This window comes from Balearica regulorum, chromosome 2, assembly GCF_011004875.1.
Source record: "Balearica regulorum gibbericeps isolate bBalReg1 chromosome 2, bBalReg1.pri, whole genome shotgun sequence".
In the NCBI taxonomy this organism is placed as follows: Eukaryota; Metazoa; Chordata; class Aves; order Gruiformes; family Gruidae; genus Balearica; species Balearica regulorum.
Genome location: NC_046185.1, coordinates 50,176,229 through 50,192,425, shown reverse-complemented (window position 1 = coordinate 50,192,425; position 16,197 = coordinate 50,176,229). Strand labels below are relative to the sequence as shown.

Genomic DNA, 16,197 nt, shown 5'->3' with positions numbered 1-16,197 from the left:
ATTAGTTCTGCCTAAATTCCCTTGGGAACCTGTTTCAGTAAGATACAGATCATGTGTGTAGAAAGTTATAGGCCACGCGCACACACACCCCCTTAAGCCTCTTGAGACGTGCCGCTGGAGCTTGGCTATGAAGAAGCTGGAGGCAAGAACTGAACCTCTGCAAGGGGTGAGTTGCAGTTGTGAGTCTCCTCTCAACTCTTCCCATTGATTAGATGGGTGATGGGTTTTCATATTATCATTTTCAGGATCCTAATTTACCTCCATGAATGTCATATGTGTCTTAAGAGCTAAACTTTGCATTCCAACCAAGGAGACAGACAACCAGAAATGTAATTGCTACAGGACCTGATTTCCATTGCTGAAGTTCCTCATGGGAGCTTGGTCTTACAAGCCATGCTTTAGCAAAACAACTCTGCAGTGTCAGTGTAATTTCTATCACTTTTCAAATACACTAATCCTATGAGTTTTATAAGCATCTGGCAAAACAGGTGATGTACATATACCAGCATAATTTTTCCTCCAATTGGTTTAGCTCGTTTCCATAAAGATATTAAACCTCTTTCACAATCACCTCTCTTCACTGATGAATATTTTTTCACAGTAAATCATTCATTATCAGCTGCACATACTTCCATCTCCCTCTTTGACATGTTCTATTGGCTGGATTGGGATTTTTTCCTTATGTCTTAGTCCTGAGCTTTAGAATCATTAAACCGTTCCAATGACCACATGATGCCTTTTTTTTTTTTTTAAACAGATGATAATTTATTTGCAACAATAGTGTGAGATACAGTAGAATACAAGTTGGAACCAGATAATCATGTATTATTTTATAGTGTATTTTTCAGTAGATTATTCCAAATGTTACACACGGAAATTTTAAGTCCTATAACATTAGTTCTGATATCATGGTGACTAAGCATTTCAACAATAAGCAGTCTTGTGGAAAAATCCATGTACATAGTTTGCTTTACCTCATTTGTCCTAATTTACAGAGACTGCATCAGTATAATTTAGATCATGTAAGTGGCTAACAAATAGTTCAGTCTATATTTGCATCTTGTCTATTTAGTAAGTCCTTGAGAAACTCAGATACACACAGGTTGATTTGAGATACAAAAAATTGTGCACGGTGTTTTCATTTCTCACCTTGGAAAGAAAAGTTCACAATGTAAATGCTCACATATTTTATTTAGATCAAAAATACTGGATGGTGTATAATTTCCTGAATGTGTTACACAGACTGCAGATAAAATGTTGCAGAGCACAGCAGCAACTGCACTGCCACCAGCCACTAGAAAGGTGGAAATCTGAAGGCCATCTAGCTTTCTAAACAGATACTAATTACTAATAATCAGAAATAAAACAGATTTTTAAAATCTTATATGCAAATACATGTGACAAGGCTAAACACTGCATGAGATGAGTCTTGCTCCTACTTCCACTGAATGAATGAAAAATACAGCTCCCAAATACTTCAACAGAGGAAGGGTTATAATGGCAATTCAAATGCTGCAGGGTTTCTTTTTTTTTTTTTTTCTCCTGAAAGTTGTTAGAATTTGGCTGATAATCTCCTCAGAGTTCATGCAACCCAAAAGGTATTTGTATGCCTCAGTGAAACCACCCTTAGCTTCCATCCTTTCTTTTCTGAAATCCAGTCATTAAGTATTTTGAATGTGTTTGTTAAAGTGCAAATATAGCACTAGAAACAATCGTGCCATCATGGGGGAGTGAGAGACTCATCCATGTGTTTTTTAGGACCCCAGAATGACGACATGCCTGGCAGACTTCCTGTGATATCCATTCACCATCATAAACAAAAGACATTTACCATGTCCCACCCCAACCAATAAATACTTTAAGGAGACACCAAGTTATGTTATGAGGTGCAATTTAGAGTTGAAGGCCTTTAGAACAGAAATCTCACTCAAACAGCACTAAAGTACGTATTTTTAAATCATATTAAGGCAAAAGTATTTCCAATTCATAAAAAGGTCATGCTAGTCTATTATTTAACCAAATGTGACTATTGTACAGTGATGATACCACTGCAAAACAGCTTAGAGAAGCACATATCCCTGCAGGTCAAAGCTAAATTGAGTCCTAAGGGATGCTGAAAAGTGGCGTTCCCTTACATGAATGGTGATCTCTTGCGGTGGGGCAGAACCATCTGTGATGATGCCCACTCCTAAGGACTTATTTTAGGGTGGGTCATAAACCTTAAGTTGAAAGCACCTCCTTCCAGAATTAAGTATCTTGCTAAAGGATTCTGGTTTTGGAAACAACACAGGGAAGGTTATGAGAGAAGCCATCAGGCCTCAGAAAAGCTCAGGATCATTTCCACTGTAGTCAATGACAAACAACTCCTCCATGAGTCTCATTCTGCGGGAGCAGGAGCAGACCTACCATATCTTGCTTTCTTACTAATGTCCAACATCCTTTACTGTCTTAGTGGTCTCTATTTTAGCTTCCCTTCTTTCTCCTAACCTTTGCAGGATCCTCAGTATCTTATCTCTAATACCTGAGTGAGGAGTTCTGCTGGGACTGGTTCTGAGTCTTTGCCACACTTCACTAATACAGACTGTTTCCAGGAAAAAAAAATCCTCCTAACTGCGGAGGGTGGTGCTACGCTTGCGTTACGCTCACCTCAGCAGCAGAATCAGGATTGCTGAGGAAAATATGTATCAAGCCATTTGTGTAAAGGACCCTTAAGCATTAAACAAATCACAGCTTCTTATTTAAATAACACAGCACCATGCAAAATTCACAAATTAAGAGCTTCTAAGGAGTGTCTTCTTTAAATAAAAAATGCAAACCTTTGCTTAAAAATCCACCAGCACTATGTGTATTACTCTTTTCTTTACCTGTTTAAGCCATGCAAAAGGTTTAATCAAAGCATCCCTTTAACAAACACAGAATTTGAAGGGGAAAAAAAAAGGGAAAAAAAGCCAGAACAATTGTCTAGACAGAAAAAAACCCACAAGTTTTGATCTTTCTCACTGAGTCTAGCATGGAATTTATCCATCTGAGCAGAGGTATGCAGGGGTCTAAATACCACACCTGTGTTGCCCTTCCCCAGGAGACTTAGTCCTTGCTGTGGGAAGGAGCTCTTATCTGTGATTTGACATTGTCCCTTGCAGGTCCCTAACCACACTCATGCCCTTGAACTGCGATGCTGTCGCTGTGTGTTGAGGCACTGCTAAGGACAATTATCAGCTATTTTACGAGACTCGACAGGCAGCCGCTTCTGTGATGCTGCAGCAGGTATGGGATGGGGCCCGTGTCTGGTGAGAGGGCTCACAGGTCAGGAGCGGGGCTGTCGCTGGGTCACCCAAGGAAGCCCTGTCCTGTGCCCGTGTATGCCACATGCTGTGCCTGCAGGTGTGCAGGAAAGAGATCGTGGTCCAACTGCAAACGCACGGAGGAGTCATGAATCTCATGCTCAACGCAGGGAGCTTGTGTGATACTCTAACATGGTTTAAGACCAGAAAAGTGTGAAACTAGGGAAATGAGTATGGCAGGACATGCTGGGACTATGCAGTGCTGCGAGCTGGGATAGCAGAATTGCCTTTGGATCATAGTGCACAGATTTGAGTGTAGCAGTGGTTTATGATCTCATTAGAAACATCTAATTCCCTGTAATAAAGATTGCATGTAGAGTATGTCAAAGAGCAGACAAGGCTATTACAGCCCACAGTCAGGACTAATGCTTTTTTCCCCCTCTTATTGCTAAATAGGCAGGAGTAGCTTTTCAATTTCAAAATAAAAACTATACAATTACAGTAATAATACCATGCTCCTCACTGCTCTGCAGCTGCATATTGTAAAACTCAAAGCCACTGATCAGAAACAAAAGCAGTAAGTCAGCAACAGCTTTACAGAAATGTTCTGCTGGGGTGATTATGTCTGTCAAAATACTTCTATAAGGGAAAGACTGATTACTAAACATATGTCATGTCCCTTTCCCCCTAAAAAATGCTGCAAGTGCTTGCATCTTGTCCTAACAACAGATAAAGAGACCGTTGCCGGAGGTGTAATTAAGACTATATGAACACTGGAACAAGCATGGATCCTGTTCAAATAGTTAGGTATCTGTTACAACAAAAAACCAGAAGCAGTCATATTTTTATGATCAGTTATAAAAAAATATTTCCCAATCAGTGTTTCAATACAGTTAAAAGTTAAAAACCCTCTACATTACTAATAAATTAAAACCCCCATATCTCCAACCATCTTGTAAGAAAGTAGGTAAGTAATTTAAACCTTTAGTTTACATAAATTAGCACAGAAATGTGTATTTGAACAAGTGCACTGAAAACAGATATGCCTTCTTTTCTTCCGATATCTCTTATTTGAGTTATTAAGTAACAGGAAAGCCTTTATATTCTTTGCATGACCTTGAGAGTCTGCTAACACTAAATGGTCAATAGTCAAGCCCCAGGAGAATGTTTCACCAGATAGACAATGGCAAGAGGGAGCATGAAGTACAGTCAAATGCTTTGCAGCTTTATTACAGTAGACTTCAACATTCAATTTCAGTGTATTTACTCCTGGGAAGGGATGAAGGTAATATATTTATACTGCAAATCACATGACTGAAATTTGATGGGCTGATTTTTTTTTTTAAAATCTATTAAAGTATCATTTTTTCAGAGGTAGTTTGCAAGGCAATAGTGATGTACGTGAGTGGAAACAGTACTCTTTTGCTTGACTGTGGATAAAACTCTTAAACACTGTTGGTGCTGTCCCTGAACCTTGCAGAGAACACTTAATGGATAAGATGTTCTAATCGGAGCTGACAACGGCCAATTAAATGTCAGAAGAACAATCTGATAAGTAGGTCTTCATGTCTATAGGCATTTCCTGATACGTCTTAACCGTCAATCTGAATGTTAAACATCTCTATCTTCATCTCATTATTGACTGATTTATTAAAGAAGAATGCTTTCATCTATTTTTTTTACTTTGGGATTTTTCCAGAAAGAAGGGAAGGAAAGTAGTAGTAATAACTCTTAATTTGGAATAATAGATGGGGAATCCTAATTATAGCAAAGTCTTAATATCCCAACTGAGCAGGCATATGGTTTGGTGACACCACTACCATGCATCTGCCTGCACCATACCTGTTAAGAAATGGTAGATGCTCAGTTTAGAGGAGATCTGTTTCTTTAATAGGTGGAAGGATATCTGTGGACAGGTTAGCAGGCTGCTCTCTGCTTTCAGTGCTTCTTGCTAGTCATACAGAAGACAACACCTCGCTGGATGGGTCTCTTCCCTTCTTGTCCTCACCCCTGTCGATATCAATCACATGAACTATGCCAGGCTTCAGGATCAGGTCATCGGTCTCTACGTGGCTCCTGTTATCATCCACCTCAATGTATTTCCCTTTGGATGGCTGGGCAGCCTTACTGAAGACATCTTTAAAACGGCGCTTGAGTTCAACATCTGGGCAATAGACATACTCATAAAGAGCACCAGCAAGGACTGCTCCTATTATTGGTCCCACCCAATATACCTGCAAAAAGAGGTGGAAAAAAGACAGGCATTAAGCTTTAGAGCAAATAAAGAAGCCAGGGTCTCAGAGAAAAGCATGTCACTACAGACTTCACCCAGAAAACTTTCTGAAAATACCCATGCCCAATCTTTCAAACCAAGTCTGCTTTCCAGAAATGTGTGGTCACATAGTTCCCTGGCTTTCATGAACTAGGATGAAATTTGCCATCATACCAGTTTATTAGGCAGACAAGTGTAACTACCATAGGTTTCACAGGTGGTGACCTGGAGATCAGCAATTAAGTGACTGCTCTAAAAAATCACATATGAAGTTGGTCAAAAGGCAGTCTCTTAGGCGGTTAATGGCATTAGTCCTGGTTTTGTTTTTTTTTTCTTTTCTGCCTGCTCCCAGTCTCTCTCTCTCTCTCACATGTATTTCAACCCCTTCAGAAATTCTCCCTAGTCACCTTGAATCCAGTCATCAAAACCACCTTGCATCCGTGGGTGTAGCTGTTCCCCAAAACCTCCTCTTGTGCCAGCGTTTAGGGAGTCGCCAGCCAGTGGAGCCCACGGAGCAGAGCAGAGGGACCTATGCTGACATGTCAGTAAGGTACAGTTACTACTTCCCTGATGCCTGAAAAAGATTTCAGTCTGTATGTCTGGTTACCAACCTTCTCAAGCAGACCAGCTGAGTGGCAGCAAAGCTACGGACATCTCCCATGGACAGACACACCCGCATCCTCTCTGGCTGCCCTACCTTCTGTTAATAGAAAGCAGCTTTTTCCCCCCCTCTTTATGGGAGATTTAACTTTTTTTTTAAAACTTTGTCCAATAACAAAAAAGTACAGGTGGTTCATCATCCTTAGTTAGATCAACCATAGCTATAACACTTCTTGAGAAAAAACAAAAAAAGGCCACAGATCCTGTTGGAGTCATGTATGACTTGTCAAATACAGCTCTGTAGTCACATACACCATATAGCTGCTCTGGCATAGCTTTGCTTTTAAACTAGCAGGGGTAAGATGACTGAGAAGCAGGCCCACATCTTTGAAGAGAAACACTTTTGTCAAGTTTTATTGAGCCATTTCTTTCCAAGAGCCCTCCTCTAAATTTTCATTGCTTACTGTCAGCTGTAAACAACATATATGGAGTGTTTGCAAGATGACACACAAAATAAACAATAATGCAGAAAACTGATTTTCTTTCTCATTTTCACCCAAGGTGACAACAAACTTTTAAGGAAACAAAACCTTTCCTAGCATACACACAAACAGTTCTACTTCAGTGTTTCAGACTCCCATTTCCAAAATACTCCAAATCTGTCTTCTGATCCTGCAGAAACCAACAAGCAGTCAGCTACCTGATTATCTAATTTGGGCAAGCAAATACAACCGACAGACACAACTTTGTAGGGTACCTATCTATTTCAGCATGACAGGCAGCAGTTGTGTAACATTAGTAGGTGCAGAAGCCCACGGGCTTCTGTCAGTGGCATGCCAATGTCACTGCACTGGAGAAGACACCATCCTTCCAAGTGACCAGGACTGTAGCTAAGCTTTTCCTACAAGTTCCTCCATGGTACATTTGTTTATTGTTTACTGCTTTAGTTATAAATTACAGGCTCCCTCAGAGTATGGATAATTAATCTTGTGAAAAACTACAGCAGTTTTTCGTATGAACAAGCCATTCACTGATAACTGGGTAAATCTGCCTCAATAGGATAACTCTTGGGAACAAAGTTACACATGGTATCGTGTTTGCAGAATTGGAGCCTTAGGGCCTGAAGACAATGCCATTTCTGTTATTAGCTGCAGTGGGAGCAATGTGGGCTTCATACTTTAAAAGTCAAGAAAATCCCTATATGCACTCTGATATGCAGCTCTTACAGTTAGCATTGACACTGTCCCTAGAAGTGCTTTCCCTGTCTTTAATTAGGTGAGGCTGAGCTGCAATCCATCTCTCCTTTATAAAATGCAAATTGGTTTTTAATAAGTTTAATAGTGGGATGCTATGGAAAATGACTGCATCATTCACAATCTGTTTATCAAATTGTTTCCTGCGCAAACACTCCTAGTTAAGCTGACGCTTTCAAATTGAAGCAGGTAACATCTGGTCTGGTCTGCAAAGACCAGACTGCAACCCCTTCATCTCTCACTGCGGGCGTTTGCCGAGGCAGGTTCTCCCCAGGGAACCAGATCACAGAGGGTCTCTGCTCTCATTTTACACGTCTGCCCCAGTTTGCCGCAGAACCAGGTGAAACGTGAAGCCGACAGAATTACTTCCATAACTTCTCACCAGCGTGACTGGGGGGTTTGGAATCTGCCTTGGAGGATTTTTCTTTCTAGCAGTTCAATTCTTCTTTCGGTCTCACTGGATTGCTTTTATTTTTACCTTTTTGTATGATTTCCTTTCTACCCCAGCTACTATCTCCACAAAACAGCCCCCGAATAGCAAGACGCTATTCCAATGTGCTGCATACTGCACCGCAGTCCTAGGTGAGGAGCATAATTGTACCTAAGTTTGTGTCAGGTCAGTGCCTGCCTTCCTCAGTGATGGTCTCTATGGGACGTACTGGGATACATAACTAACAGCAAATGATGTATGAAAAACCCTGATAGCTGTTTGTCACTATGGTGAAGGAAGCATGAAAGCAGAGTTACCCATTGGTTTTCCCATCTCCCCATGATGACAGCAGGTCCAAATGATCGAGCAGGGTTCATACTGGCACCGGTGTAATTGATCTAAAACAGACACAAAATGCTACCTGTTATTAAATCTTGAAGGTTCAATTTCTGCTAGTCCTTGTACTATGGGGACACCCTGTTTTTGCATGGCTTCTGATCTTGACAGCAAGTATTGTCACTCTCCCAAGTCTTATCGCAAAATTAACAAAACCTCTGATGCAACACCCTGTCCAAGGGGACCCTCCTCCTACTCCAAAGGGTTTTGGCGTGGATCCATGAAGAATATAGCAGCTATATAGCTATAGCAGCTATATAGCTATAGCAGCTATAAAGGTCACAGAACTTTCCATTTACTTCTGAAATAGTCATAAAGGGACAAGGGGTTTATTTTTTAAAGAGTAGCCATTAACTTACAGCAAATAAATGTCCAATTGCAACAGAAAATCCAATTGCTAAAGCTACTGAACCAGTGACATCACTTCGTTTTGAATCACAGCTGGCAAAAATAGTAAAAACCAGCTGGAATGTAATTATCAACTCCACCAGGAGTCCATGGCCAGCGGAAAGATCCCTGTGTACCTGGAAGAAGGGAAAAAAACACTGGAGATGAAACAAAGGTGATTTCATAAATCAGAAAGCCACCACATACATTAATTTTATTTCAATGAAAGGTATTTCTAAATGGTACACAGTGAAACATAACAATGAAATTTAGAGATACGTGTTCCCCCAACACTTTCCCTCTCCCTTTTTTTTCAAAAAAAAATTTTTTTTTTTTTTGAGAGCCATGGAAAACTACTGCTGGACTGAGAACAGAAGGCTTAAAAGAAACATCCAACAAGAACTTCAAAGTTAGACTGCAGAAGTATAGTTTATTTTTACACAGGGATTTGCAAATGCTGCACTTCCCCTTCACCATTTTTTTTCTTGGGAGCACTGTAATTTACTATTCAATTATAAATTCATTAATTAGCCCTGACTTAATTAATTTAAATTTCAATTAAAAATTAAGCAGTGTGCGGCTCAAGTGCATTTTTAATAAGTCCTGCAACAGGGCTAACTGATGGCATTCCTTATTAGTTTAGAACAAAGCTGAAATCTAAGCCACAATCTATTTCAAAAGTATGTCATTTTAAATTGATGTTTTTTCAATCCCCATCATAATGGCATAGAATTAATTTCCCCCTCCCCAGCCCATATAAAAATGGCATTTCACGCATATATTATTTAAATTTTGTATGCAAATTAACATCACCTGCTGTCATCAGATTTGGGGAAGTTCTAGGAAAGAGAACTTCTATAAAAAGAACAGCTATAGATATTACACTGCATAAACCCATCATAAGGAGAGCTTTAAGCCCTGTCTAGATGTTGTAAATAAACCAGCAAGCTCTTAAAATCTCTACTTGAGCTCTCCTTATTCTGCGTGACACTGATTATATTTTCTCAGGCTCTAAGCTAGTCTAAGAGCCGGAGGAGAAGTGATTACCGCAGTGACTCCCAGGCCTCCCACCACGCTTGGTGGTGTGACGAGGTAAAGGATGCCTGCGCCCACGATGGCTCCCAGGCACTGGGCAAGAATGTAGAAGACTGACTTGGCGAGGCTGATCTTCCTCGTGCAGACCATTGCCACGGTCACAGCAGGATTAATGTGGCCTCCGCTGATGTGTCCAAAGCACTGCACCATGGTTGCAATGCTGAGTCCAAAGCAGAGGGAGATAAGGACCATGTCTACAGGCAGGGGCTTCTCTGCTCCACCCCAGTTGATTGTGGAACCGAGGCTGAGGAGGACAAAAATGAGCATGGCCAAAAATTCTGCCGAAACGGCTTTCCAGAAGGGCTGAGTCCAGACTCCTTTAAACGCCACCATGATGCTCTCACACTTACACAGACGTCCACACTTACTGAAAAGGAAAACAAAGCTTCATCAGAAGTCACCAAATAAGCCTTATGCTCTCCTGTTAGGGGGCTGCTATCCAGCAGACTTCGGAGAGAAGGCGGCAGTGCTGAGTATCCTTGGGCTGGGACAACCACAGACTGCCCTTAACACATGACCAGTGTTTGAGCATCTGCAGGACAAAAGGTGATTAATCACCCCTTGTGATAAGTCTGTCTGTACAGCTTCAGTTCACAAAAAGTAACCTCTCTACCTTTTGAAATAAGTGAGTGTGAAAATAAGTGTATTCTTCTACACTACCTAGCCTCTACCTCAGTTAGAGTCTGTAAAGCCTGCCACTTCCAGTGGCCTGTTGTCCATCGTACTCATTAAATCACTATCTTCTTTTTCTAAGCAAATCTACACTTATCACAAAGCAGGTATGATAGTTCAATAAAAACCAATACATTAGTCAAACCCTAATGGTTTTGATAACAGTGTAGACTTGGGAGGTTGCCCTGGGAGCTGTAAGAGAAAGTCTATTTGTTTGAACACTCACACAAAACAATATTTCAATTTATATTTATGCAACAAGCAGTTTCTTCACTGTGAATGTAACGTAAAAATTGAATTCAGCCAGGAGAATAGATGCAATCCTAAATTCTGGCCTTTAAATTAATCACACAATCAGTAAAGTGCTTTCTTTTAGACTAAAGGTGCCAAGTAAGCTGTGGAATAGAGCAATATTTTCTGTATGTGTGGTGTGTAGAACTCTGTGTGGCAAAGGAAGAAGTGTCTTGATTTTCCTCTGTCTGGAGATGCTATTTATTAGTCTACACTGTGTTCCTGATGACTTACAATTTTGCTAGATGTTCAGATACCTATGAAAGTGGGTCACCAAAGAAAAGTTATTTGTGGTATTAATAAATTAGGAGAATGAGCCAAAAGGGAAGCATTTTAATGAGTTTCTAAGGAATGCTAACAAGATTCTTCTCTAAAAACAAAAGCAAAAAAAAATAATCCACCCCCTTCAAAAAGTAGAAAACAAAAGAAAGAATATTCAGCTGCTACATTTGGGAACAGAATTTCAAGTGGAAGATGGATGAATTTATGCTCAGTTATCTAAGGTAACTGAGCAACAATGCATATTTAATACCACTTACATCAGAAAGAAGCATAAAACGCATGTCTGCCCTTTTCAAGTTATTGCAAGAGGAATGGCCCATGAATTTCTTAGCAGTTGCAGTGAGTTAGGGAAAGGCAATTGAATCCTGTGACTGGAGCAAATAATTTGTTTCCCTGTCTCATTTCTTATGCTAATTTACTGTATATTTTGGATAGGTCATTTGAACTCTATCTCAGTTCTCCAGACTCTCAGATGAGAACAAGAATTACATTATCTCCTGAAAATGGCTGTCGTAAAGTGCTTGTGAAGTGATCTGAGAGACTTGAGTGGGACTTGCTCTGCTAGAGAAGAATTGAAGCCAGAACCTCAAAAGAGAAAAAAGTAACCCCAAAATCTGACTTTGGGTTAAACTAGAGACAAATAGAAAGATGTTTTTGTAAGATCTCATATTAACAGTCAGTTAATGACCAACTATCTAGACTAGACCTTTTGTTCCAAATGGCTCCAAAATCATTGCCTCCCCCAATGATGAAGCTCACAGGTATCTGGTCATCCTTACCTTTGAACCCTGTGCCCAGATCATCACTGAAACCTAAAGGCTTACCTCTGACACCTTTACTACTTCCTCACTAATACTTTATTTTAGTGGCCTAAGACAGGTGCTATATCCATACTGAAAAAAGCTCATTTTCCCATGGAATGAACCAGGTGAACATTTCATGTAGGGATGAAGCATATCCTGAAGCCCATGGAAAAGAAACCTGGATGCACAGGCAAGGGAAGCAGCACTATTTCACCCTTTCACCCCCAGCTCAGTTGGGATGCAACCTGGATTTCCCTAAGCAAAATGCAAGCCCTGGTGTTATATTCCGGACTTCTGCAAGATTTCCAACCACCAAGGGCACTATGAGGGGAATTTAGGTTTTTGGAGTATGGGAAAGAGGGGTATGGTGACTTCTGACTTCTTTGCCCGAGTGTGCCTGACCATGTCTTTCTATATGCAGAGAATAGTGAGATCTGCAAATTGATTACATTCCTTCATCCTATAGAAGTGGACAGAAAAGGGTGTTTGTATTTGGTATCAAAATCATGCAGTTACCTTCCCTCTAGTTGTGGAACTTCTTGGAAGAACACATTAAGAATGAGTGTGTGTGCGCGCGCATGCATGTGTGCAAGAGAGAGACACGGAGGATCTTGAAGATCACACCTTCTACCGAACTGCTGATGAGCCTATCTAGAAGGAGGCCACCACTGATGAAGGCCAGATCTCATACCGCTTCTCCAGCTGAGGCCATGCTCAAACACTTCAGTCAATATTATTTACAGCCCTGAAAATGCAAAAATGCTGCATGCAAGTCAAAAGCATAACTGAAACACAGATGCTTGCTCATCAACATAAAGAAAGTTTCTATTATTCTGAAACAGCATGGACATGGAAAAAAAATCAAAACAGTAGAACTACACTGTCAGCCATACTTTGATAGTTAATGATCTAAACATCTATTTTTAATGCACACATGTTTTTCTGAAGCAGCCTGGTTTTCTGTGATTTCAACACCCAGCAAAATGCCCAGCTGTCATGGCCAAATTTTTCTTTTGAATGGCACGCCTTTCTTCCCCACAGCAAAAAACCCCTATGAATGTTAATAAAAGCTTAATACTGCATTTGAGCCCTGAATCCAGGTTTTCACTTAAATCCAAAGGCTATCAGCAACTTAGAGATCAACACAATCTCCAACATCCACTATTTTTTTCAGCATACAGTTAATTTAAAGGTTTGAGATGAGACAGAGAGTGAGTGATGGATGGTTGTGCCGGTCTGAAGCCAAAATGTAACTTTCCAGCAGCTAAGATTTGCCATCAAAGTTGCAAAACAATTTTTTTTTGAGTAGTTGTTGTTCATGGTTGCCTTAGATAAATATAAAACACAACAGAAAAACAGAAGGACGCTTACATGTTATGATCACACATTAATTTCACATGTGGCCACACTTGAAATTCTCTGGTCTGGACTACAAGATTACACAGTGGATTGTGTCTGATAGGATGCAAGGTGGGTTTTTATAGGTCCCATTGCCATCAGGACTGCAGACGTGATTATGGCTTCAAAGCCATAACAGTATAAATAATAACAAAGGCTTCAGTACCAAAGTTGAATAGTATTTTTAAAACTCTTCTAACTAATATCACTTCAAGGAGCAGAGCAAACAGCCTGGACATGGGCTTGCAGCCAGCCACTCAACATGACACCACTGTCGCACAGAAGTTTTGTGCGTGCGGCAGCTATTTACAGTTGCATCTCCGCAGCAAACCCACATACTCCCCGACCTGTGCTGGCACAGCGGGCGGTAGCTCAAATGGACCTTAGGCACCGGCTTGCCAACCTGGGGGGACAAGGGGGACAGGCCGCTCTTGCAAAACAAATACACTATCGCAGGGCTTGCTTTTAACCATTTTGCCTCATTTTCCAATATGATGTTGAATGAGCGACTGACACGGCTATCTACAGGAGGTGGGAAGGGGAGGCTTGGGAGTCCGGTACCGCAGCTGTATGGCTGTGCAGGAGCTGCGCTTTCTGCACTCGCACCTCTGTCCTGAGACCACAAGTGGCAAAAAAAGTTTTAGGCAAAGGAGGGAGGTTTGCAACCCTCTGCCCCCCCATCGCACCTCCAGTGTTAAAACCCAAGGACGACTGAAAGGCTCCGATAGTACTCTCTTCGGGGAGAGGGAACGGTGGGGCTGCTCGGTGCCTGGGAGCTATCCCTCGGTGCAAAGCATCGCGGAAAGGCAACTCGTGCAGCCCCGAGCCCCCCGCCAGCGCAGCCAGGGCGACCCTGCTGCGCACTCCTCCCGGGGCCGGGCAACGGGGGGTTCCCCGCGGGCGCGGAGAAGGGGGTCTCCTCCCGCAGCCGCATCCCTCCCCCCTCCCCTCTTCCCCAAGTTTTCCCATAAAGTCATCTTCGCTTTGGGTGGGCCGCCCCCTCCTTCCCTCCCTCCCTCCCTCCCTCCCTCCGCGCCCCGCGGAGGGCCGCGCACTCACCCGCGGCGCGGAGCGGCCGCTCCGTCGCTCATGCCTCCCCGGCGGGCGCGGAGCCGCGGCAGGGCGGGCGGGGGGTGAGCGGCGCTCGGCGGGGTGGGCTCGGGGCGCGGGGCGGGGGGGTGGCACGGCTCCCAACCATGCGGCCGGCCAGCGCCGCGCTTCCCAGCCGCGATCCCCTACCTGCTGCTCCGTACGGGGCGAAGGGTACTTGAGAAAGTGCCGCCGGAGCACCGGCTGCCGGTCATTTGCGATCATGTGAATATGCAGATTAATTCAGGGAGTTCGCGGCTGTTTGTTAAAAGAAGGAGCCGCGGCCGAAGCGAACTCGCTGTGCTTCAGCAGCGGGGGCTGCACAGCATGGGGAAGGACTCAAAGGTTTCTCAGTTTCTCTCTGCCACGCACTGTATTGAAAGAAAAAAAAAAAAAAAAAAAAAAAAAAAAAAAGGTCTAAGCAACTCTGCAGCCAGGGAGCTTTATCCATCTGAAATGCCTATTAGTACCTTACTAGAACTCTACTGATTATAAAAGAGGCAAAGGGGGTTTATTTGTTGGAAGTTACTAAATTCAACAGTTTTGCCTGGTGTGGAAAGCCAATGGAAGCCACTGAAAAGAACTGTGGAAATTAAACCATGATGCTGTTGAGCTAATTCACTGTATACAGTCTGGGTTCTTCTCAAGGGGACCATCTGAATTTGATCAACAGCATCATAGTCTAATTTTCATGCTGTATTTCATCATGAAAACTATCCAATGAAAAAACAGCCCTTCATGTAATAAGCAAAAACCGAAGTTGCCTGAGTTTCCAGATGCAATTATTTCGTTATAGAATGTTTGAAGAAGACAGGGATGGAAATGGAACAAAGAAAATCCCTTTCTTCAGTGGCTTAGACCTTTGCAGGCAGTAAAAGAATCTGTGGGTAAGTTATATAGAAAATGTTTTAAGGGACACGTTCGAGTGTTAAATGAGGTTAAAATAGCACGCACAGGGAAACTCCATCTACTGCCATGCATGCATGCAGCAACAGAGAAAGAATCAAAGTTTGGCATGATGATCAGCCAGCCTGTATGGAGACCAGATATGTGTACCAGATAATCCCTCTGACCATTAGAAAACAGTGCAAGATCTGAAGAACTACTTTGAGCATGGAAACCATGGACAGAAAGTCCTCTCTTAGTTTCAGCTAGGAGACTGTAGGCAAAAATTTACACCAGCAAAAAGCAAGTGTAATGTATAACACTATCAATTCAGGATGCCCTGGAAAAAATTGTACACACAGCAATAAAAAAGTCATGCCTGTGTGTTAAGTACTTACTGATCACAGTTTATGGTAAATGCAGGTGATCATAAAGTACAAATATAGGTGTTTCTCTCACTTTGCCTGCTTTTCCCCTAAAGCCATGTCATAAAGGATAGCAACAGACATTCACAATTTGAAGGCAAAAGAAGAACAGCTGGCTGGATGTTTGTCTTTCTTGTTTTCAAGCTTTGCTTCATTTGCTTAGGTCTTGAGCTTAGTCAAGAGGGGGTGCAGTCATCATTACACAGCTCTGCTCTTTCATTTGGTGCGTTTGGTTTTTCAATCTATGCCCTCCACAGCCTGCCACAGTGATTCCAGAAACTTCAAGTCCTAACACTGTTTTATTGACACATAAGCCCATTGCATACTTCATATACTCACAGATCAACTTATTCTGTCAAGGTTGCAGGAGGAGTTCCTCACAGTGAAAGGATTTCAGTTAGGTTATTCCTCTGTGTAAGGGGTTTTTTACCCCTACTCCCTTTTTCCACTCTGCCAGGAATTACTGTACAAACAGCTTTTTAGTGCTCTGTTTCAAACACCTATGGCTTCCCTTAATGTGGCTTGAACGTGCCACATCTTTTTGCACCTGCATTTGGTGAAGTCATTATCTGATTATTTCAGCCTTTTATGCCACGACTACTTCTGTCATACAAATCCTTTCCTCTGTTATTCCAAAA

General features: G+C 42.0%; 1 protein-coding gene across 3 annotated transcripts; it reads right to left on the bottom strand.

Annotated features, from left to right (window-relative positions):
* Positions 1-737: 737 nt before the first annotated feature.
* AQP4 (aquaporin 4) lies at positions 738-14,602 on the bottom strand. 3 transcript variants are annotated; one of them, XM_075744198.1, is made up of 5 exons: positions 14,400-14,600; positions 9,667-10,081; positions 8,592-8,756; positions 8,154-8,234; positions 738-5,515 (listed from the first exon to the last, which is right to left on the bottom strand). In XM_075744198.1, exons 1-5 carry the CDS (start codon positions 14,462-14,464, stop codon positions 5,237-5,239), a joined length of 1,005 nt encoding a protein of 334 aa, XP_075600313.1. In that variant the 5' UTR covers positions 14,465-14,600; the 3' UTR covers positions 738-5,236. The 3 variants fall into 3 exon arrangements, with proteins under 3 accessions (XP_075600313.1, XP_075600314.1, XP_075600315.1); XM_075744199.1 differs by having other exon boundaries at positions 14,220-14,577; XM_075744200.1 differs by having other exon boundaries at positions 1,640-5,515; positions 9,667-10,077; positions 14,400-14,602.
* Positions 14,603-16,197: the final 1,595 nt, after the last annotated feature.

Bases quoted from the DNA above. Each gene is read 5' to 3' on its own strand.
- AQP4 (XM_075744200.1), bottom strand. From the start codon at position 14,474: ATGATCGCAAATGACCGGCAGCCGGTGCTCCGGCGGCACTTTCTCAAG. The intron at 10,078-14,399 runs GTAGGGGATCGC...CTTTTCAGTAAG, and splicing joins CGCCCCGTACGGAGCAGCAG to TGTGGACGTCTGTGTAAGTG. The intron at 5,516-8,153 runs GTAACTCTGCTT...CTCTTTTTGCAG, and splicing joins GGAGATGGGAAAACCAATGG to GTATATTGGGTGGGACCAAT.